This window comes from Acanthochromis polyacanthus, chromosome 16 (genome assembly GCF_021347895.1).
Source record: "Acanthochromis polyacanthus isolate Apoly-LR-REF ecotype Palm Island chromosome 16, KAUST_Apoly_ChrSc, whole genome shotgun sequence".
NCBI lineage: Eukaryota > Metazoa > Chordata > Actinopteri > Pomacentridae > Acanthochromis > Acanthochromis polyacanthus.
Window position 1 is genome coordinate 1583597 of NC_067128.1, and position 23800 is coordinate 1607396.

Consider the following 23800-nt stretch of genomic DNA (forward strand, 5'->3'; position numbering starts at 1 on the left):
AGACAGTGCAGGCAACTGTAGTCTGCCCCCTCAGTCTGTTGTTGAATTGGGTGAACTGATCTATATGCGACTCTGGTTTGTTTCATTGACGGCTCTGCACTCTGTGGGCACGTGCGTTTGTTGACAATAAATCTAAACTTTTAATGAATATTTTTGTATTTTTAAGTAAATTACGAATTTTGTTTTCTTAAAATGTCAAAATACGCGTTCTTTTGTTTGTTATTCAGCGCCGAAGACATATTTGATTTGGATGCAGTTCCACTCCTGCTCTGTGGGGGAGGTAGAGGGCAGACGTTAGACAACAGTGAACAGAGGACCTGTACAACGATGCTGTGTTAGCAACACCGGCTACTCTAAATTAATTTATCGGGCGTTTTTCTTTTGGAAAAAATGAAATTGGTGAGTAAATAATGCAACGGTACAGAATAGAATAAGTTGTCGACTATATTAGTGGGTTAAAAAATATTTGAATGCACTTAAAAAGAGAGAACTAGCTTCGCAGCTAACAGCAACGTTTGGTCTCATTTAGTGGGCTAGCAGGGCAGCTAACAACAAGACTGTAAGGGTTAAACTGTTTAGTGAAAATAAAGAAGCAACAAATCAACTAATTCATGTCATGTCGAGCATCAATTCTCTTGTAATTAGATGCAGGAGAACCCGTTTGTGCAAAAACCCAACGAGCTTCAGGTGCGAGATTTTGCACAGAATGCTTTTTCTGCATCTGTATTGTTTTAACCCCATCCCTGTGATTTCTGTCTTTCAGTACTGTTTGTCAGGTCATCCTACATTGCCTTGCAATGTCCTCAAGTTCAAATCGACCACCATCATGCTGGACTGTGGACTGGACACCACCTCAGTCCTCAATTTTCTGCCCCTTCCTCTGGTGCACAGGTGAGTCACAGGTATTCATTATTTTCTTCCTCAGTGTTCTGAATTACATTGATTTTTTTTTCTGTTTTTTCTTCGTTTTCAGCCCAAGACTCTCCAAGCTACCTGGATGGGTCTCTAAGGATGGAACAATAAACTTGGAAAAGGTATTGGATGTTGTTTTGTGGTGCATTTAACCTGTAGCTAAACATCAGCTTGTTTCTTTTTCTTTCTATATCTGTAAAGGATCTTCACTGTTTTTTGAAGCGATATTGTAAACCTGCAGTCATAAATATCTACTTTTGCTTTTGGTTTGTGTTTGGAAAAACCTAGGACACAGAAGACATTTAAGAGCGTCCAGGCTTTTGTTGTCGGCATTTAGAGGAAATTTTGACAGTTTTGCACTTTAGATAAAGTAGTGTCACTAATGTGCTTGTGATGGAGGAATATTTACCTGAAGAATTTTCTCAACTGTAAAGCATCTTGAGACAATTTGAATTGCAATTGGTGCTAAAAAATGAATCTGAATTGAATTAGAATAAAAATATTACTATTTCTATGCACATGTAGACAAAATAGTTTCTTTTGTGTTTGAAATATCCCATATGCCAGAAAACTTTCCTACTCCTATTTGCAAATTACAGATACTAATAAATGTGCATTGTATTTCCATCTACTTGTAGAGAACATCAGGTTTCTCTTTTCGTGGAATTAACATATTATTTTGCCTACTTTTATCATGATGGTCCTCGGGCAGGTGCAGATAGAATGCTTTTAAAATGTGCACATTCACTTGGAAAAAGAAGAAAACTACTTATAAAACACACCTTATTTATTTTTGGGTATCATTGTCAAAAAAACCTGAAAACTTTTAGCCTGTTTTGGGACACTGTCATTGTTGGATTTTAAAGCTTTTGTCAGTCAGGGGAAATGAAGATGCAGATGATATTGTGCAAAACAATTTTTTTCCTTCTTTCCAGGAGCTGAAGGATTGTGCAGGACGGGTGTTCGTGGACTCGCAGCCAGAGTTCTGTCTGCCTGAGGTAGTAAACCGGCCTCCACACGTAATGTTCATTTAGTCAGTGTGTGTTTACCTAAAGCTCTCACTTAGAAGCTGAAAATTCCTGATTTTACTGCTGGAAAATATTGTGTATATCATTCTGACATGACTTAGGGAGGGAATCAGGATATTGTCTGTCTGATGATTTGATTTCGACGGCATGGATGTAGAAAAAATGTTGTGTTTTGCTCGTGGCTTGTGATCATCTTTAATGCGATCATCTTTAGTATTCCACAGTTGGCACTTCACATATAAATCTAACCACATAATAGTCATTAATATGTAGTTCTAAATCGCTTTCTAATAAACCCCAGAGAGAACTGCTGGACCTGTCGACCATCGATGTCATCCTCATCTCCAACTACCACTGTATGATGGCTCTGCCCTACATCACCGAGCACACGGGCTTCACCGGGACCGTTTACGCCACCGAACCCACGCTGCAGATCGGGAGGTAAGAAGACTCACGGGATGAAAACTACACATGCTGTGATTTTAACGCTGTTTTTGGGTGTTGTTTTGAAAGAGAGCTAGAGGTCTGTAACTACTCCGGTCTGATTTAATGAAGGCCACGCATTTATTTTCTCCTCTGTCAGCCGACTCTGTGAAAGCTATGAAAATAAATGATATACAGACATTTCAGAAAAACACAGTTTCACAAAAATGAATCAGATTCCAAAAAGTCTTTCAAGCTAGTTTTCTGTTGTTAGACGGGTCCCACATGGTAGCTAGCTAACGCTGTATTAACCGTCCTGTTGTCCTCATTTACCAAAAAGTATTGCTCCCTCGTCTGAAAATAATCCCAAAATTCAGCAAAAAATTTCCCCAAATTTATAAAAAATTTGCAAAATCTTCAGGAAGAAAATTCTTTAAAAGTTTCTGTTAAAAATTTTTTTTTTACAAAAACAATCCCCAAATTTGGCAAGAAATAAAAATAAAAAAATTGTAAATATTTTCAAAAAAATGAAGAAAAATCTTCCCAAAAAATCCTAAAAATATCTAAAGTGATTACATATATATCAGTAAAGCTTCTAATATTTTCTGTAAGAGCATTCAGAGAAAAATCAACCAAAATTCAGCAATTTTTGCTGGATTTTGGTTGATTTTTTTTCTCGAATGTTCTTAAAGAAACATTTATTTTTAACATTTCGTTTTTTCCACAAAATAATGTTCAAAAGCTTCCCAAAAATGTTGAAAATGTGGAAGTTTTCAATGTGAAATATATATATTTTTTCCACATTTTTAAACTTTAAAATGGGTCAATTTGACCCGCAGGACAACAGGAGGGTTAAACGTCCATGCAACACACTTTAACAGATAATGACAACAAATATGAGACAAACAAAACCTAAAAAGTTGGGTTTTTTAGGTCATATCGTTTCCTCTGTGGTAATGTTTGCGTTTTCTCTTTGCAGCTGTACTTCATTACCCACAATCCCACACGTGTGACGCTGAACTAAACCGCAGTCATGTGACTTTTTTCATATTCCATCAAATGAACGTTTTTAGCCAAACATCACTTTTTAAAGATGTACATTTACCTTTCTCAACATCTTATTTATTGTGCTTCTGATTAATGATCATAGAAATTCAAACATTTATAAAATGACGACAAAAAATCCGGCCAACTTGAAATTCCAAAGTTCCTGTCTTTTGGGCGGTTATCAGGTCTAAATCAGCCACATCTCAGGTGAAACGTTGTGTTTTGATGGAAATAATATCTATAATATCACATTACCTGTGACTGTATTTCAGAAATGTTGTTTTTTTCCCTCTTCTGTTCTCAGACTGCTGATGGAGGAGGTGGTGAATTTCATGGAGAGAGTTCCCAAAGCTCAGTCTGCCACCTGCTGGAAGAACAAGGAAATACAACGGTTGGTAAACTACTGGTCATCCGGTTTCATACTTTTAGGAATTTTCTCTGTCTTTTCGTGTCTTAGAACTTTTTTATGCATGCAGAAGGTCCTGACAAACCAAAGTATTCTCTCCCACACAGACAGACCTCTGCACCTCACCTGCCTTCAATGCTTTATTTGAATTCCGGTGACTTATCTACATTACAATATAAAACATTTGCATAACGGCTGACCAGCAGCTGGTTTGTCCCTCAGACAAAGAACAAGCAGCTCTGTCACCGTCATTATTAAAAGAGGCGCTGCAGCAATGTACAGTATGAGAAGAGTGATGTGTGTTTGAACTTTAAAGCGTGTAAACATGTTGTAGTAGACACCAAAAAAAAAGATTACAAACCTGTAAATGTGCAGAAAATGGACTCTGTAAGAAAAACAGTGTGTGCAGGAGAGCAAACTGACTGTTGCTGCTTTGGTTAAACATTTGTCTCAAAATACAGAATCTAATATTTGATTTTTTTTTTTACTTTAATATATGAAATTAGCCGTGCTTTTCTGCCTGTAAAATGTCTGTTTTTCTCTGTCTTTGGTTTTAATTTGTATATTTTGTGTCACAGCTTCATTGTACTTTCTTTTATTTCTCAGCAGAGACATTTGACTTAACACAGTGTTAAATGACTAAATAAAGAAATGGTTTTTATTGTGTCAGGATGCTTCCCGGGCCTCTGAAGGATGCGGTGGATGTGTGGACGTGGAAGCGATGCTACAGCATGCAGGAGGTCAACTCTGCCCTCAGCAAAGTGCAGCTCGTGGGTTATTCCCAGAAAGTGGTGAGAAAGATCCTGCCGGCACATTTCTCTTCCCTGAAATCTAACCTAAAGCTGTTCTGCAGTTTATGCATGAAATGTCCTTTGGATTAAATTGACCATCTGTCTGTCTGACTTTTATTTTATTTGCTCAGTAGAGTCTTTATGTTTGTCTCAGTCAGGGTTTTTCTTTCTGAGTCCAGGATTAAATGCTAAAGCTGGTATAAATTGAAATAAACATCCCGATCTTATCCGTATTTGTTCATTTCTCTGTTTCTCCAGGAGTTGTTTGGAGCCGTCCAGGTCTCACCGTTAAGCTCCGGTTACTCGTTGGGCAGCTCCAACTGGATCATCCAGTCCCATCATGAGAAGGTGTCCTACGTGTCGGGTTCATCCCTCCTCACCACACATCCACAGGTAGGTCAGCAGGAGTTACATGAAATTATACAATACAGGCCAGAGAACATCCTGTAATTATCTGTAGACTCACAGTTCGGGTGCTTTTAGGTTTAACTTAGTCATATAGTTGCAAAAAAAGTTAGTTTTTTAATGGAAAATGCGTTTAAATGCCAAACAGTAAAGGTATCACACTCTGCTGAGGCGTTTCACTTCATCATCACACAGTTTATAACTAATTATTTCCCATCCAGGAGTAGTTTAGAAGCATGATTAGTTCTTAAAAAGACACTTTGGAAGGTAGTCTTTGGGATGACTTAATTTCTTGCTCTGGGTTGGGGGTGAGTCCTGCCTTCATCTCATCAGATCGATGCAGCATCAGCAGTAATGTGGTCATTTTACCAGACACAGAGGAAGCTCTTAGTTTACCAGATGGCCCACCTCCAGCTCTCACCTGTGGTTATCAGCTCTGGGTTTTAACCAGCAGAATGAGACTGTGGATACAAACAGCCAGAATGAGTTTCCTTGTGGTGGATCAACACCAACATTCAGAGGGAGCTCGGAGTGAAGCTGCTGCTCCTTCATGTCAAAGGAGACGGATGAGGTGGTTCAGGCGTCAGATCAGGATGTTTTTAGGACGCCTTGCTTTGGACGTGTTTAGGAAATGTTAATGTATGGAGACCATGATGGATGGATGGATGGATGGATGATGGATGGAAGGATGGATGGGTGGGTGGGTGGGTGGGTGGATGGATGGATGATGGATGGATGATGGATGGATGATGGAAGGATGATGGATGGATGGATGGATAGATGATAAATGGATGGATGGATGATGGATGGATGGATGGAGGATGGATGGATGGATGGATGGAAGGATGATGGATGGATGATGGAAGGATGGAAGGATGATGGATGGAAGGATGATGGATGGATGGATGGATAGATGATAAATGGATGGATGGATTGATGGATGATGGATGGATGGATGGAGGATGGATGATGGATGGATGATGGAAGGATGGAAGGATGATGGATGGATGGATGATGGATGGTTGATGGATGGATGGAATAATGGATGGAAGGATGATGGATGGATGGATGGATGATGGATGGTTGATGGATGGATGGAATAATGGATGGATGGAATAATGGATGGAAGGATGATGGATGGATGGAGGATGGATGGATGGAGGATGGATGGATGGAGGATGGATGGATAGATGATGGATGGATAGATGATAAATGGATGGATGGATGGAGGATGGATGGATGGAGGATGGATGGATGGAGGATGGATGGATAGATGATGGATGGATGGATGATGGATGGATAGATGATAAATGGATGGATGGATGGAGGATGGATGCCTTAGTTTTCTGTGGTTTCCTTTGCCATATGATGATATAAATGATCTCTTCTTCTGCTCTTCAGCCGATGGACCAGAGCTCCCTGAAGAACAGTGACGTTCTGATTCTGACGGGCCTCACCCAGATGCCCACCGCCAACCCAGACGGCATGCTGGGAGAGTTCTGCAGTAACCTGGGTAAGCGGCATGTAGAAATACGTTCAGTAAATGAGGATGACACACGTTCTAATGAACATGTTATCAGACTTTGGTTGACTGATTGCTGGATGTGTGTCGTCTGCAGCCATGACCATCCGGGCAGGAGGCAACGTTCTGGTGCCCTGCTACTCCTCAGGCGTGATCTACGACCTGCTGGAGTGTCTGTACCAGTTCATCGAGAGCGCCAGCCTGGGGACCACGCCCTTCTACTTCATCTCTCCTGTAGCCAACAGCTCGCTGGAGTTCTCTCAGATCTTTGCTGAGTGGTGAGCTGCTCTTTGTTCTGATTTTATTCACTAGGAATAAATGAATAATCCAGATATGACGACGAATCGGGGCTCAGTCCGGCCTCAGATGCAGAGGAGAGTTAATATTTAGGGAGGAACAGTCAGTGCTGTTTGTTGTTCTACGGGATCATTTTGTGATTTTCTGACTGCAGTTATGAAACTTTCTCCTTTTTCTTTGTAATTTCAGGCTCTGTCATAACAAACAAACCAAAGTGTATCTTCCGGAGCCTCCGTTCCCTCATGCAGAGGTAAGTTCTGCTGCCGATGGAGGAACAACGCTGTTTTAGAGCTGGAGGATGGCTGGAAATCCTGATTTCTTCTGGAAAATGACACGACCCTGCAACCCCAGCTAAGAATGAGAGAGGATTCATTCAGATTCAGAAAACTTTTTGTCCCCAGGGGGCAATTAAAAAGGCACATAGAGCAGATGACATAATAAGAAATAGGGATAAATATATGTACAAATATAGGACAAATAATAATAAGAATAAAAATTAAAAAGAGGAATACGACAAAAAGCGCAGCTTAGAAACAGTAGTGCAAATAGGAATGAAAGTAGGTGCAGTATGGCTGTAATTTGTCAAATTACATGAACTCAGCAACGTTCTCCCTAAAATAAAAATCAACACCAAGCACTTCATTAGGAGCATTAATTTGTCCACTCCATCACCGTCCACAGTGAGGGCAAAATACTAGTTTTATTGTCTAGCATTACATCACAAAGAGCTTCTTAATTAGGAATATTTACTTATATTTTTCTTAAGGTTTGAGGAGGTGAATGTCCAGCGTTACATTTTCAAATCTTTGTAGCAGCAGTGAGGTATCTGAAAAAAACATTTTTGTCTTTAATTTCATGTCGATCCACATTTTTTCAGATAATGTTTTTACATAACAAACCCTTTGAATCCATCAGAACAGTCATTTAATAGAAGAAAAGGTCTGATTCCAGGAGTCACGTTAAATATTGTTGGTCAGACGTCCTCAGACTAATTTGTTTTTATGGATCTGTCAACACTGTGTGTTTATTATATCCCATAAAATCTTCCACCTGCAGGACAAACGGCTAAATACTCCTTTGAGACAAACTCTCCTTTAATGTGTAACATTTTTAGTATCTAGCAGGTTTTAATCAACAAATTGTGAATTTCTGTGCATGTAAATTAGAATAGAGTAGCCGCTTTGTCATTCGTAACGTGCTAGTTGGTGCACATTTGAATGAAATTTTGTTACAGTTGCTCTATAAGTTAAAAAACAATATAGCAGCGGTTTAAAACTGTAACAGCAGTGTGAAAACGTTAAATTTAAACAAAGCCGCTACGTCCATCACGATATCTATCAGTTTACGTATTTGTACAACTACAGTAACACAAACAGTCATTAGCTCACACTGAAACACCACTCTGTAGGAAAATACCGGCCGAAGGGTAACCTGTAAGTCTGACTGATGCTGGGAGCCACGATGAAGTTAGTGAATGTAGAATAACCCAATGTGGTGACAAATGTAAGAAAAGCCGTCTGATGGCACCACGTGACGACGTATTCATCCGCTGTGCTCGCCAACTAGTTCCTCCTAACCAGTTCTGATGTACGAGGGGTGATTGATAAGTTTTGAGCCTGACCAAGGAAAAAGTAAATTTAAACGATGCTTTATTTCTCAACATAATCCCATTGCAAGTCCACACATTTCTTCCAGCGTCTCTGTAGCGCCTTGATCCTGTTCTCATAGAAGGTCTTATCCTGCTCCTGTAGGAAGTCGTTTACCGCAGCTATGATGTCATCGTTTGTGGCGTAGTGGGTCCCAGCAAGGTGCCGTTTCATGTTTGGGAAAAGATGAAAGTCAGACGGAGCCAAATCTGGGGAATAAGGTGGACGCTGCACGAGTTCAAAGCCACATTGGTGAATGGCAGCCATAGAGACAACTGACTTGTGAACCAGAGCATCATCCTGGTGCAACAGGACACCATATCTGAGCATTCCACGGCGCTTTTCTTTACCCCGTTAAGCTTCAGTGTACCGCCGGCGGTACACCTACAAATTTGCATAGGAATTTCAAGAATGTCCGAAGGCTGCAAACCCGATTATACAAACACTATACGCCGATGGAAAGCTTAGATTCTCATGAATCCGCCGGTATAAACCACTTTCAGATGTGATTACCACAGCGGGTGAGAAAAACACATTTGTCCGACAAAAACGAATATCCATCCATCCGTTCTCTATACACGGCTTCAACGCACACAGCGCGACTCACATTTCCGGGTTCATTATTACACACAGATGAAAAGATTCCACAAAAAACGGCCATAATCCAACCTTGGACATCCAGACAAAACAAGCCAGTAAACTATTTTGTCTAAAACATGTCCTGAAGTCGGCATATAATCCACGAATCGGTCGTTTTCAAGGAAATGCACCTCGCGATGCGCGTCCAATATTCCCTGTATTTCTCGTCATATTTTTATTTACAAATAAAATATTAGCGATTTTTTTTTTTTTTTTTGTACTGAAAATGGCTGGAATTGACTGCAGCTTAAAGGGTTAATTTTCTCCCTCTGATGACGTACCAGGGAAGCATAATATTGCCCATTGATGGTCAATTGATGGATCACAGCACGGTCACCAATTTGGTCCATTTTGCTTGAATGACCGACCTCACTCTACTTTACTCGGGCATCATACATGCATGAATACACGCATTGAGTTCAAAATTGAACTCAAACTCTTCTGACATGTTGCTCTCTCAGAGAACAAAAGGTTTTCATTAACAAAGTGTCTTTTCTTGGTCAGGCTCAGAACTTATCAGTCACCCCTCGTAACAGCAAAACGCCGTAAGTCGAGGACGTCCTAAACCGAGGAAATCCTGTATAAGATCTAATAGTGGCATTAGAATCTGCCAGATGTTGTCTAGTTTGGTCTTTTCCAGCCTTCATTTTTCTCCATGTGGCTACAGGTGTTTACTTCATGCAGAAAAGGCTTCTTGTCCATCAGCTCGTGTTCTGTGGATGTTTCAGCTGATCCAGACCAACAAGCTGAAGCACTACCCCAGCATTCACGGAGACTTCAGCAGCGAGTTCCGTCAGCCCTGCGTGGTCTTCACCGGCCATCCCTCCCTGCGCTTCGGAGACGTGGTCCACTTCATGGAGCTGTGGGGAAAGTCCAGCCTCAACACCATCATCTTCACCGGTAGCTGCAGAGAACTGTCCTTCAAACGCTGCGGTTCCGTTAACGGAAAGATGTAACGTGACTTTGTTTGTTCTGAACAGAGCCAGACTTCTCCTACCTGGACGCTCTGGCTCCCTACCAGCCGTTAGCCATGAAGTGTGTCTACTGTCCCATCGACACTCGACTCAACTTCCATCAAGTGTCAAAGCTGCTCAAAGAAGTCCAGGTAACATCACCATCCACACCTACAGAGCCCTCACAGAGTCTGGAGATGTTCTGCTGGGGATCCCTTACAGCACGCCTTCATGGTTTTAGAGTGGGGAAAGCAGAATGTTCTTTGAGAGTCCAGTAAACCGGTGGCTGATTGTCTTCCTCGTGGGCGTCTGGACACCGTAAGAGGAGAAATGAGCAACGAGCCTGTAACGGCTGAGTCAGTGAAAGCCCTGTGGGGGAAACAGGAGAGTGAAAGCAATTTTCCAAGCTAACAGGCGAGTCACAAACAGAACAATGTTAGGTCAGGCTTCAGGGCAGAGCAGGAGGGAGAAGAGAGCAGCTCTGAATCACTGAGGAGGAGGAAGATGTTTACCTGCAGGCCTCCTACCATCACATTCAACTCTGTCTGCATTTAAAGGGGCTTCAGGTGGTCAGTATCTGTAATGAATCCATCCTTTCAGTGTGGGGGATTATTAGTAATCCTCACTTTATTCACCTCTAAATATGTTATTGACAGGAAGAGATGCTAATCTGTTCTGATTAAATCAGACTGAGCTGCAGAAATCTTCTTGTAAACAGAGTTCAGATGAGCTTCATTTATTTAAGTCTGCAGACAGTGATGCTTTTTCCACACACAGAACAATACACAGAGGGTTTATCAATGAATAAGCAGATTAATGAAACACCTTTACATCGTTCACATGTTATATTCATTTATTCATTCATTTATTTTTGGTTTGTTTTGTAAATATTTTAATGCAAAACCAACGCACAGGTTAGATAAGACACAGGAGTAAATAATTTTGATTTATTTTCATTAAAAATGCATTTATGTTTGTTATTGTTGCAGGTCTTGGTAAACCTTTAAGTAAAGGTGTCAATAAATATAATAAATAATGTCTAATGATTCTTAATTGCAGAAGTTTGAATCAGTCACATATGGATGCTTTAAATATGAACAGATATTTACATAAATGTGTGCGGAAACACCCAGGAAGTCTTTTTATTCTGCAGTAGTTCACCACGTTTATAGTTGCATAGACATGTGCAACTATTAAGATTATTTATTTGCATGGTAAAGTAATAAATTTAAAACGGTTAATGTGCACAGCTAAATGAAAAAGAAACAACCTGAAACTAAATCATTCACTTCAGGTGGTTTGAAATAATTAATGTGCTTCACAGGAGATGAAACACATTTTTCTAAATAAGTTCTGACACATTATTATTATTAGTAATAAGGTAAGTGTTTGACGTGTCGTTATTGATCAGTTGTTTCGCCTTTGAAGTACATGAAACGTGTTGAACAGCAGCTGATGAAGAATCACTGCAGCCTTTCCATGAACACTTCTCCCCATTTTCTCCTTTTCTTTGTTTCTGCTTTTTCTTTGAGGGTTTTTTAGTCCTTAAACAACCGGTTTTGTTTCTGGATTCTTCAACTCTGTCTATCACAGCAGTGCATACTGTAGATTATAGCGCCACCTTCTGGAGACACACATCCTTGTTTATTCGCTCCAAAGCCGATAACGGAAAAAGACGTTGCAAACATTTCACCTTCACCTTTGCTGCTGTCTCTGTAAGAGTTTTTTCTGCAGCTTTGTACCAGGAGTTGACTTCCTATCAGCCTGGACAATTCTTAAATACAATTAGTTAGATCTATTTATTTAAATAGTTTTAAAAACACATTATTTGCTGCTGCCAGCCTCCAGTGCTGCCCCTCTTTATCTGTAACAGCATCCTCCTCCAGCTGACTCCTGTTCCTGCTTTCCTCTCTCAGCCCCTCCATGTGGTGTGTCCGGAGCAGTACACCCAGCCCCCCCTCACCCAGTCCCACCGCTCAGACCTGATGCTGGAGCTGCAGCCTCCTCCCATGCCCTACAGACGCTGCTCCGTCCTCAACCTGCCCTTCAGACGGCGCTACGAACGCGTCTACATCCTGCCAGAGGTGAGGCGCTGCAGAGCATCCAGGAATCTGTTCTTCTGTGAGCTTAATTGCTGAGAGTGTTGAGTAAAATCTGAAGTTGGAAACAGATGGTGAGGGTGTATTTAAAACGGTCTGAAATGGCGACATGTGGCGCTTCAATTACTGTCAAAGACTGAAATGTGTAATGGAGATATTGAAACCGCTGTTAGCGAGCAGGTGGTTAATTTTCATCTCTGAAAGTCTGAATCTTCTGTTCCTAGCTGGCCAACTCCCTCGTGCCCTCCGAGATTAAGCCTGGCGTCTCCGTGGCAACCGTCTCTGCAGTGGTTCACTCCAAGGACAACAAGCACACGCTACAGGTGAGTCTGTGCAACATCATGTGGATGTTTTGTGTCCTGCAGCTCCTCTACAGTCAGATGATGTTTGTCTTCCTCCAGTCGGTCCCCAAACCTCCTCCTGTGGCTCCCAGCAAGAAGAGGAAGCGAGTGATGGACGAGCCCCCGGTGGTGATGACCCCCAAACCCCTGCTGAGCGGAGCGGTGCCGCTGGAAGCCTTCCTGGCAACGCTGCAGAAGGTCAGAAACCCGTGGAAGCTTCACCAACACGCTACCTTCTCACTGGTTGCTTTAATATTCCCAGACGAGCCTCAAATCTTCACCTCATGGGTGTAATTTAGTTGGAATTCCTTTACATGCATAGATAGATCTGTTTATCTCCTCATCTGCAGCACGGGATCACCGAGGTGAAGGTGGAGGAGACGGCAGACGGACACATTCTGCACCTGCAGGCCGAGGACACGCTGATCCAGCTGGAGGAGGACGGGACGCACATCGTCTGCGACAACAACGAGCCGCTGAGGACCACCCTGAGAGACCTGGTGCTGCGCTTCCTGCAGAAACTCTGACCTGGACCCTCCTCAGGCCTCGTTTTAACAGCACGAGGTACAGTCACAAAGATCTGAGACTGATTTAAATTCTACATGCAGATACTCAGAACCTCCTGGAAGTCCCGTCATGTCTCCTAAACTGTCCAGGTAAAAGTCCATCCATCCGAGGAAGAGGAGAAGTCACAAGAAACCAAATCTTCAAGTAGGGTTGTGGACAAAATGACGTGTTTACCCAGGTCTGCATATCAACCACAAAGTGAATATTTGTCAGGAGTTTTTATGCTCAAATCAAGCCCAGCTCCAGAGAAAGCTGAAATACATTCTAGGCCGTGGATTTGTGTCTCAGTGGTTCACATTTGAATGTGAGACGCTTCAGATCAAATATTAGTCACCAGCGATGGATGGAGCCTTTAAAGTTCATCTCTTCACTCGGATCAGAACCTCAGAATGGAGCCAGCATCCCAGTCTGACAGTGAACCACTTCATAGAAAGTCAAATACTCTGCTTTATTTTCCGTGGCGTCGACGTCTCGTTTCCACCAGATGTTCTCCAAACACCTCAGGACGGAGCAGAAGAGCTCTGCCTCAGGTGGGCTGATTCCTGGTGAAGAACCACATGAACGTTGAAGAAAAGCGTCCTCTGCCAGCTGCTGTTTCTCCTCCTGATGGAAGCTGCTGATCCTCCACGTGAAGGTCGGATCCACTCAGCTGCAGATGGACGCTAAATGTTTTAGATGTTTTCTTCTCTGCTTCAAGTTTGAGCTAAATGAAGAAATCCAAAACAGTCCAAAGACTTCATGTTTGTGCTTCACTGGACTGCAGACGGAGCCGAGTACTGACCTGTCCTGTTTAACGCCGCAGCAGTAGTTCTGCTGTCATGTTTTATTTGTATGAAGCTCACACAGATGGATTATTTTGTATTAAAAAATAGTTGTAGAAAACTACTGAGTCTTTCATCACTGCAGCCTTTATCAGAGAAACTGAATTCAAATGGAAACTCAGTCATGAGGAAGGAGGAAAAGTAACTGAACATAAAAATGTAGTTTCACTTCATGCGATTCATCTGTTCAGCGTCATTCACTTTTCCCAGATTGCAACCCTCGAAACAAAACATCTAAACCAGGAGAGTCAAACTCATCTTAGTCCAGTCTGATCTCCAGTGATCCGGACCAGTAAAACCAGTAAAACCACAGCAGAACAACCTGTAAATAACCACAACTCCTAATGGTTCCTTTGGTTTAGTGCAAAAAAATACGCTCTGAAAATGTTCACATGTAAGGAATTATCTTCTAACAAAACATCATGAACAACCTGAAATATGAGAAATAAGTTCAGTTTCATCCACATTCATCCTCAGTTTATCATTTCCACATTACAACTTCCAGATCACAGAGTGTCTACAAAGGAACACAACATTTAGTCACCTGGAGCTGTATAATGTATTACTTTATTTAAATGACAAAAATCAGACAAAATAGACAAAAAACAACAAAAACAAGACAAAATATTACAAAAATGCGACGTAAAATGACAAAAACAAGACACAGAATGACAAAAATGAGACAAATGACTCGAAACAAGACAAAAAAGTTACAAAACGACAAAAAAATGGACAAATGACAAAAGCGAGACAAAAAATTACATAAATGAGACCAAAAATGAACAATAAAAATGAGAAACAAAACGACAAAAGCGTGAGACAAGCGACACGAAACAAGAGACAAAAAAGTTAGAAACCGACCAAAAACAAATGACACACGACAAAAAATTAGACAAAAGCGAGAAACAAAAACAAAAGACAGAAACATGAGACAAACGACAAAAATCAGACAAAATATTTAAAAAATGAGACACAAAATGACAAAACAACAATCTAGTATTTAATTTATGATCCAAACAACTTGTCATGGTCTAGAAATGATTTTAAATTTATAGTTTTACTGATTTACAATCTGCAGTTAATGTCTTCTCTGTAATTTTTACACTTTGAGGGCCGGATTGGACCCTCTGGAGGACCACTTTTGGACCACGGGCCTCATGTTGGACACCCCTGCTGTAAACAAAGCATCTAATCAGTATTTAGTCTTCAGCCACACAGGCACAATAACGACTGACCACCTCTATCCTGAAGAGCTCTTAGTTGGTCTGAAATGCTTCCTCCTCCAGTAAAACAGGCAGAACTGGTGTTTTTACACTTTCTGACGTCGCTGACTCACCGTCACGGCTCACCTCGTTACAACAGAGCCGCCGTTGTTATTGGTAACGGGATTTTCCTGCAGTGACGAGTCAGAATGGGGAAGAACAGCCAAACCAGTGGAGTGTGATGGACAATGAAGCAGCTAGAAAAGCCTGAATAGGAAGTGAAAAGGCATAAATATGAAGGCGAGTTTTGTCTTTGCTTTTCTCTTTTACATTTGTTTTTTACTTGTTGGACAGAAGTGAAAAAGCAATGACAAAATGAAAAAACGCACAAAACAAACACAAATTTTGCCTTTTTATTTCCTTATTTATTTATTCTTTTTATTCCTTTTAATGTTTACACATCTACTTTTTCTAAACCAGATTTATTTATTCTTTTATTCTTCATATTTACTTTTATTTTCTTATTTTTTCAGAGATTTATTTCTCTTTATATTTACACATTTATTTCCTTTTTTTTTTAAAAAAAACAACAGATTTACCTTTTATTGCGGCGTTCCTGTGACTCCATGGAAGTAGAGCTCAAACCGCATCCACTGAGGAGTATGATTTGGGTTTTTTTTTGTGAATGTTCTTAAAGAAAATAGAAGTTTCACTGATATATATGTAATCACTTTAGATGTTTTTAGGATTTTTTGGAAGATTTTTACTCATTTTTTGAAAATATTTACAAGAATTTTCTTGCCAAATTTGGGGGATTTTTTAAAACATAAATAAAAGTAATTATTGGAATTTTCCTCCTGAAGGTTTCATAGATTTTCAGGAATTTGGGGAATTTTTTTGCAGAATTTTTGGATTTTTTTCAGACGAGGAAACAATATTTTTGGTGCCTGTAAATGAAAACAGGAGGGTTTATCCACGACTAAAAAAAACTGCCTGACTGTGTTTGGTTTCTGGATTTATCCTGACAAAACAAACATTTAACAGAAATTTGAACATTTTCTTCACCACATGATAACAGTTAGCTGGGAAAAGGATCAAATATTGATCAACAATGGAAGAAGTGATAATCTGCAGTCTGTTGTTCAAACTGAGGCTGAATAATAAACAGACAGGACTCCATCCACTGACAGCAGATTGAGGCTTAATTCCCAGCAGCAGACGGAGCAGAACGACGCCAGATTAAAACTCTGCTGTCTGTTTAACCCAAAACTAAACCCGTGCTCAGATTTCATCGCCTTGTTTGGATGCACAAAAACTCACAAATAAACACAAGGCTAATCGTCATTCGTGTCACAAAATATTTATTGGGTTCAGGGTGCACATGCTTCTAAAATACATTTAATAATAAGCTTTCAATGTACAATATGTTACAGTGTACTACGTGGTGATTCTTTGATAATACGACAGCAGACAAGCCAATAAAAACCACAGACTTTACATCCAGCTGCTTCCAGATGTGCTGACATCAGTCATCTTCAGGAAACATGGATAAAGGTATTCAGGTGTTTGTTGCGTTTCAGCCATTGTGTTTGACAGAAATTCCATTAAAACATGTTTTACTATTAGGAAACTTGAATCATTTTATGGTCCGCTCTCTGTTCTTCTCTGAGGAGCTGCAGGCAGTGATCTGGAAGCTTCGAGTGACGACGTCGTGCTCAGGAGGAACCCGGCAGCCCTGAGAGGATCTGATCTGATCTCAGAGTTGGTCTGAAGCTGAGAGCGGCTTGAGGGGAAAAAAAAAAAAAAAGGTGGACAGTCGAGGTAGCAGAGCTTCTAGAGGACGAGAAGATGATGGAGATGGAACCTGACGGGATTCTGTGACGGAGCAGGGGCAGTTTAAACACTAAAAGCTGTTCAGAAATAGAAATTTGGTGATTCAAGAGAACAGGAAGTGTTCAAATGTGGGATTTGGAGCAGAGGAGTCAAACAGGAGGTCGACTTTGTGAAGCATCAGAGAGAAGACGTTAACTCCAGATTGTAAAATGATAAAAGTTTAATTATTTCTAGACCATAAGTTGTTTTGATCATAAAGTCTTCTTTTGTCATTTTGTGTCTCATTTTTGTAATATTTTGTCTTGTTTTTGTCTTTTTTTTGTCTGACTTTCTGCATTTGTCTCATGTTTTTGTCGTTTTGTGTTTTGCTTTATTACTTGTATTGTGCGCTGTTTTATGTTTTTGTCTCATTTTCATTTTGTCTATTTTTTTGCAGCTTTGTAACTTTTTTGTCTTTTTGTTTTGTTTCATGTCATTTTTTTGTCATTTTGCATCTCAATTTTGTCTTGTTTTTGTCTGACTTGATTGTCTCGTGTTTTGTCGTTTTGTGTCTCGTTTTTGTCGTTTCTCCATTTTTTGGTCACTTTAAGTTTAGTTTTTTTTGTCAAATTTTTTGTCTCTTTTGTTTCATGTCGTCTCATTTTTGTAATTTTGTTTCTCGTTTGTTTCTCTGTGTCTTATTTTTGTCATATTTTGTCTTGTTTTTGTCCTTTTTTGTCTGACTTTCAGCATTTGTCTCATGTTTTTGTCGTTTTGTGTTTTGCTTTATTACTTGTATTGTGCGCTGTTTTATGGCTTTGTCTCATTTTCATCCTTTGTCTATTTTTTTGCAGCTTTGTAACTTTTTTTTGTAATGTTTTGTCTCTTTTTTGTTTTATTTCATGTCATTTTGCATCTCATTTTTGTCTGAATTTTGTCGATTGTCTCATGTTTTGTCGTTTTGTTTCTCGTTTTTGTTGTCTCCATTTTTGGTCACTTTGTAAGTTTAGTTTTTTTTGTCAAATTTTTTGTCTCTTTTGTTTCATGTCGTCTCATTTTTTTGTAATTTTGTTTCTCGTTTGTTTCTCTGTGTCTTATTTTGTCATATTTTGTCTTGTTTTTGTCTTTTGTGGCTTTGATCATCATCCTTAAATGTGAACTTTTTTGCACTCAAACAGGAACCATTAGGAGTTGTGGTTATTTATTCGTTATTAGGCTGTGGTTTTACTGGTCTGGTTTACGTGACGTTAAACGGGGCTGAATGTGGAACCTGAACTAAAATGCTTCAGAGTTATAAATATGTTATAAATAACATTAAAGCCGTAATGATCCATCTTTCTGCAGTAACGATGCTTCACTCCTTATGTGTAATGTTAAATAACAAACTCAGAGAAAATCAAGCTCAGCTCTGTGAGGTTTTATCGCGTCTTTCTTTTGGTTTTCTGGCCCACAGCTTCACTGTTTTGGTTCACTCTCGGTGCTCTCACAGCTCCATTTAGTCCAGCTGTTTACACTAAACAGCTGGAAGAAAACCGCTCTACCTGATCTTCTTGTGTTTACGGCTTGTTTCTGCTGCCTCCAAACTGGAAAAAAAAAAAAGCTTTAAAAAAGTGCTCTAAAGAGAAAATACCCTGTAAAGACACTGTCCACTCTTTTTTTCCCGTCCTCAGCTGTCAGACATCTAATCTGTGCAAACGTCCCCCTATCAGCCTGATGAGTGGATTCATCTGAGTGCTGGGTGGGGGTTCCACCTGATCGATGTCCTCTGTGGGCTGTTGGACGTCTACTTGGACTCCTTCTCGGCGTCCAGCAGCGCCGATTGGATGCCCAGCTTCTTCAGCTCGTCCACCAGATCTCCGTTCTGATGCATCTGCAGCAGGATGTCGCAGCCGCCCACGAACTCCCCGTTGAAGTAGACCTGAGGGATGGTCGGCCAGTTGGAGAAGTCTTTGACTCCTGAGGAAGGAGACGGAAAGAAGTAAACATCAGTGACGGTTTGAAGCACATTTTAAAGTACTGCATCACGTCCTCTATTGTCTTATTTTGTCCACAATCCAAAGATATTCACTTAAATGTCATAGAAAGCTAAAGAAATTATGATATATTATCATTTAAGAAGCTGAAACTTAAAAGATTACTTTTTTTCTTCCAAAAAATGACTCAAACCGATGAATCAATCTGGAAATACTGTTTCTAGTCTATTCACGCGGTTCAACACTAATAGCGTAATGTGGGACATTTCCAAATGTTTTTTCTTTGAGGAAGTGTCTCTTTCTAAGGTTTCTACTGCATCTGTGCATCAGGCAGCAATTATCACTGTGGATTATTTTCTTGATCAAACTGTTTGTACTTTGGTCCATTAAATGTCAGAAAATGTGTTTTCCAAAGCTCAAAATGACGAATTATCTTTTTATAAAACATCATGAACAACCTGAAATTTATGAAGAAAAATAAATTAAGTTTCATCCACATCCATCCTCAGTTTATCATTTCCACATTACGACTTCCAGATCACAGAGTGTCTACAAAGGAACACAACATTTAGTCACCTGGAACTGAATAATGTATTACTTTATTTAAATGACAAAATAGACAAAAAAACAACAAAAACAAGACAAAATATTACAAAAATGCGACGTAAAATGACAAAAACGAGACAAATGACTCGAAACAAGACAAAAAAGTTACAAAACGACAAAAAAAATGGACAAACGACAAAAGCGAGACAAAAAATTACACAAATGAGACCAAAAATGAACAACAAAAATGAGAAACAAAACGACAAAAGCGTGAGACAAGCGACACGAAACAAGAGACAAAAGTTAGAAACCGACCAAAAAAAATGACACACGACAAAAAATTAGACAAAAGCGAGAAACAAAAACAAAAGACAAAAACATGAGACAAACGACAAAAATCAGACAAAATATTACAAAAATGAGACACAAAATGACAAAACAACAATCTAGTATTTTACTTTATGACCCAAACAACGTGTCATGGTCTAGAAATGGTTTTAAATTTATAGTTTTACTGATTTACAATCTGCAGTTAATGTCTTCTCTGGAATTTTTACACTCTGAGGGCCGGATTGGACCCTCTGGAGGACCACTTTTGGACCACGGGCCTCATGTTGGACACCCCTGCTCTAAACAAAGCATCTAATCGGTATTTAGTCTTCACCCACACAGGCACAATAACGACTTAAACGTCCTGTTCTGTCCACAACCCAAAGACATTCAGTTTACTGTCATAGAAGAGTAAAGAAGCCAGAAAAGATTCACATTTAAGACACTGAATTTAAAAAAAAAAGACTCAAAACTGAAAGCAATCATCAAAATAACTGGTAATAAATGTAGTAATTGATAAGTAGTGTATAAACTGAAGCGTCTGTGCACTAAAGCATTGAGTAAACCGTTACTTAAATGCAACGTATCTGCCAGATTAGCTGCTGATTGATTGAACTGTGAATCAATCAGGTTGATTAGTGGTTAAAGCACTGATGATAAGATCTGAGCAGTTTGAACGGCAGAAGACAATGAAATGTGTAACTGCTGCTGTGGTACGTTCATATTTTGATTCATATTAGCAATAAATAAAATATTAAGCAAGCAACCGAACATAAAGAGTAATGTTGGATATCTGTAGATTCTTTTTTTATGCAGTTAAACAGAAGGATTATGTATTTGTCTGCAGATACGGTTTAAAATCTACCATTTTTAGGACTAAGTATTAATAAACCGATGGAAATACTCATATTTTTCAATCTATCCACATGGTTCAACACTCTAATAGCGCAATATTGGACATTTCTGAGTGTTTTGTCTATGAGGAAGTGCGTCATTCAGTCGTGCATCCGGTAGCAATTATTTTCACTGGATTACTTTTTTGACTAAACTATTAGTAATTTGGTCTATTAAACATCAGAAAATGACGTCCTTAAATGTCTTGTTTTGTGTCAAAGGGGAGGAAAGAAACCAGGAAATATTCACATTTAAGAGGCTAGAAGCATCAAATTTTGACGTTATTCCTTTAAAAATGACTGAAAAGTACTTGATTAACGTACTAATCGAATGACTAATGTGTACATTGAGGCATTTCTGGGTTAACCTATTTTAAAGCCCACTTTAGCTTATCTCAGGTCAGTTAAATGTCATGAGTCATCCTTAGACAAATAGCTGATGCAACCAGAACAAGGAAGAGGAAAATCTGATGGAACCTAAACACAACATTTATCTTTCTCACAGTTTATGGCCCAAAATGACTGAATTATGACAAAAGCCAAGGAGTCAGAGTGGAAGAGGCCACAAAAGCTCAAACCCTGATGGTGTAATGTTGGACTGGAAGCACCACACCCTCAGTCCTGCTGCAGGACGCTGATAAAAACCAGTAGAGGGACTGAGTGGTTAATGACTGCTGGTTATAAAGGAGTCAATAATCAGGTCAGAAGGTCTACATATCTAAGACAGAGGTTAATACAGACATAAAAGTCTGTTTAGTCAAATCAGAGGTGTCGAAGTCATCTCATTCAGTCCAGCTTGATTTTAACAATGTTATGCTTCAGTGTCGACAAAAAAAAGACAAAAAACCCCCCACAAAATTACAAAAACATGAGCCAAACAAAGTCAAAGTCAGACAAAAAAATGACAAAAAAAAGGACAAAATATTACAAAAATGGGGCACAAAACGACACAAATGGCAAAAGCAAGACACAAAACTACAAAAAATGAGATAAACGAAAGTTTGTAAAAAAAAAACGACCAAAAACAAAATAAATTATTACAAAAATGAGACACAAAACGATAAGAACATGAGACCAATAACAAAAGTCAGACAAAAAAAGACAAAATATGACAATGAGCAATCTAGTATTTTACTTTATGATCAAAACAACTTGTCATGGTCTAGAAATGATTTTAAATTTATAGTTTTACTAATTTACAATCTGCAGTTAATGTCTTCTCTGTAATTTTTACATTTTGAGGGTCGGATTGGACCCTCTGGAGGACCACTTTTGGACCACAGGCCTCATGTTGGACACTCACGTAACACAACTACTGTCCATTTTAAATGAGTTTCTAAAGGCCAACTGACAGCTTGTTGCGGTGGATCGTGACCCGGTTCTTCCAGTCTACTGACCTTGTCTCAGGTCCTGGTCCTCCAGCACGTTGTACGCAGCGTAGTTGTCCACTCCGTGCATCCGGAGGATCTGGACCACGGCGTTGCTGAAGCCGCACATGGGCTGAGCCGGCGTCCCCTTCATGAACACGACCACCTTGTCCTTCTTCACCATCTGACCAAGGTCCTTCTGGAGGTCCGCCGCCGAGCACAGGAACCGGGCCGGGGCCGACCACACGCGTCCATCGGCTCGTACCGGCGCGTACACGGACGGCCCCGACCGCAGACACCGAGCAGCGGATCTGATTAAACTATTCATGGTCTTTTTAGGTGAATTTTGTCTTCGTGAGAGGAAGAGAACTGTCGCAGAAACCAACTAACTTAGTTGACCAGAAGCCGGAGTGACTGCGGTCCGTCAACACACTACTCTCTCTGAGCTGGGGGCGGGACCTGAGCGCTGATTGGACGAAGGCGTCAAAACAAAATTTATACAGATTTTTTTATTGGCAGAGCCGCGCGCTAATCACATGAGTTACACAAGGAAAGCTATCGTAAGCCACTATTTTTTTTAATTATGTAACAGCACTATTTTTAATAATACACCGACTGCATTTCTGTTTTATTTGTTCAATTCAAATAAAAAAGTATTTTAAAAAAATATTTCCAGGTTACAGAAGCTTTAAGGACTTCCGGAGCAGAGCGGAAGAAGAAGGCGGCAACGGTTTGAAAGATGGCGGCGCACACGCAGAAGAACAGCAACAAACCAGGGAAACCTGGAGGAAAAGAGGCTCAGCCGCTCATAATCGCCAAGACTCCGGCGGAGGAGCAGCGTCTGAGGCTGGAAAGGTTGATGCGGAACCCGGATAAGATGGCTCCCATCCCGGACCGGCCGAAGGAGTGGAACCCGCGGGCTCCTCCGGAGTTCGTCCGGGACGTGATGGGCTCCAGCGCCGGGGCGGGCAGCGGAGAGTTCCACGTTTACCGGCACCTCCGCCGCAGGGAGTACCAGAGGCAGGACTTTCTGGACAAAATGGCAGAGAAGCAGGACAAAGACCTGGACTATCTGGACAAAGTGGAGCAGAACAAACAGAAGGCGGAGGAGAGGACGGCGAAGCGCAGGAAGAAGCGGGACAAGCTGAAGCAGAAGAAGCTGCAGGCCAAGAAAGCGAAGCTGGAGGCCAAAAACAAGGAGGACGACGGAGGGAAGAGTTCAGAGAGCAGCGAGGAGGAGAAGGAGGAAGAGGAAGAGGAGAGAGAGGCTGAGGATGATGCCGAGGCGCCCAGCTTCATCATGGGGAGGAAATGAAGCTCTGAGTGTTTGGACCTGTTCCTGTGTTTCCTGCTCCTTCTTAATGGACATCAGCATCACATGGAAGCTTAAAGTAGAGTCCTGTACACAAGAAAACAGAAGTGATCTGCTGCATGGATTAAAAATACTTTATCTTTATTACCAGAGAAGAAACGTGGACTTTGATTTAATAGGCAGGAAAATCCATCAAGTGCTTTGTTTTTTACACATTTCAGCTTCCCAGTGTGATTCTTCTTTATGTTTTCCCAAATTGAACATAGAAATGATTGTTGAAGGCAGATCAGGGATATCTTGAGTTTGCTACAACAAAAAAATAGACAAAAGTAAAAATGATTTGATTGGAAATGGTCTATATATTTTTAGTATTGTCAGTGTTTTAATAAAAAGTATTTACAACATCCAGGTCTTGTGGCTGTGTGCACTGAGGACCGACAGCTAAAGATTGTGTTCATTGTTGACATG

The 23800-nt window shown here is 40.3% G+C and overlaps 3 protein-coding genes across 4 annotated transcripts; 2 read left to right on the forward strand and 1 right to left on the reverse strand.

Annotated features, from left to right (window-relative positions):
- Window positions 1-256: 256 nt before the first annotated feature.
- Window positions 257-13961, forward strand: ints9 (integrator complex subunit 9). Of its 2 annotated transcripts, XM_022210346.2 has the most exons (17): window positions 257-399; window positions 764-891; window positions 974-1034; window positions 1848-1910; window positions 2242-2381; window positions 3715-3801; window positions 4487-4607; window positions 4866-5000; window positions 6414-6525; window positions 6632-6812; window positions 7021-7081; window positions 9845-10016; window positions 10097-10221; window positions 11986-12153; window positions 12393-12491; window positions 12570-12707; window positions 12860-13961. In XM_022210346.2, exons 1-17 carry the CDS (start codon window positions 391-393, stop codon window positions 13034-13036), a joined length of 1977 nt encoding a protein of 658 aa, XP_022066038.1. In that variant the 5' UTR covers window positions 257-390; the 3' UTR covers window positions 13037-13961. The 2 variants fall into 2 exon arrangements, 1 of the variants encoding a protein (XP_022066038.1); XR_007936714.1 differs by lacking the exon at window positions 12860-13961 and having other exon boundaries at window positions 9784-10016.
- Window positions 13962-16443: 2482 nt separating this feature from the next.
- Window positions 16444-22498, reverse strand: glrx5 (glutaredoxin 5 homolog (S. cerevisiae)). Its single transcript, XM_022210345.2, has 2 exons — window positions 22051-22498; window positions 16444-18867 (listed from the first exon to the last, which is right to left on the reverse strand). The coding sequence occupies exons 1-2, from the start codon at window positions 22346-22348 to the stop codon at window positions 18695-18697; spliced, it is 471 nt and encodes a 156-aa protein (XP_022066037.2). The 5' UTR covers window positions 22349-22498; the 3' UTR covers window positions 16444-18694.
- A 213-nt stretch (window positions 22499-22711) lies between these two features.
- On the forward strand, window positions 22712-23736 carry prkrip1 (PRKR interacting protein 1). Its single transcript, XM_022210344.2, has one exon. It carries the CDS (start codon window positions 22760-22762, stop codon window positions 23333-23335), a length of 576 nt encoding a protein of 191 aa, XP_022066036.1. The 5' UTR covers window positions 22712-22759; the 3' UTR covers window positions 23336-23736.
- The last annotated feature ends 64 nt before the right edge of the window (window positions 23737-23800 follow it).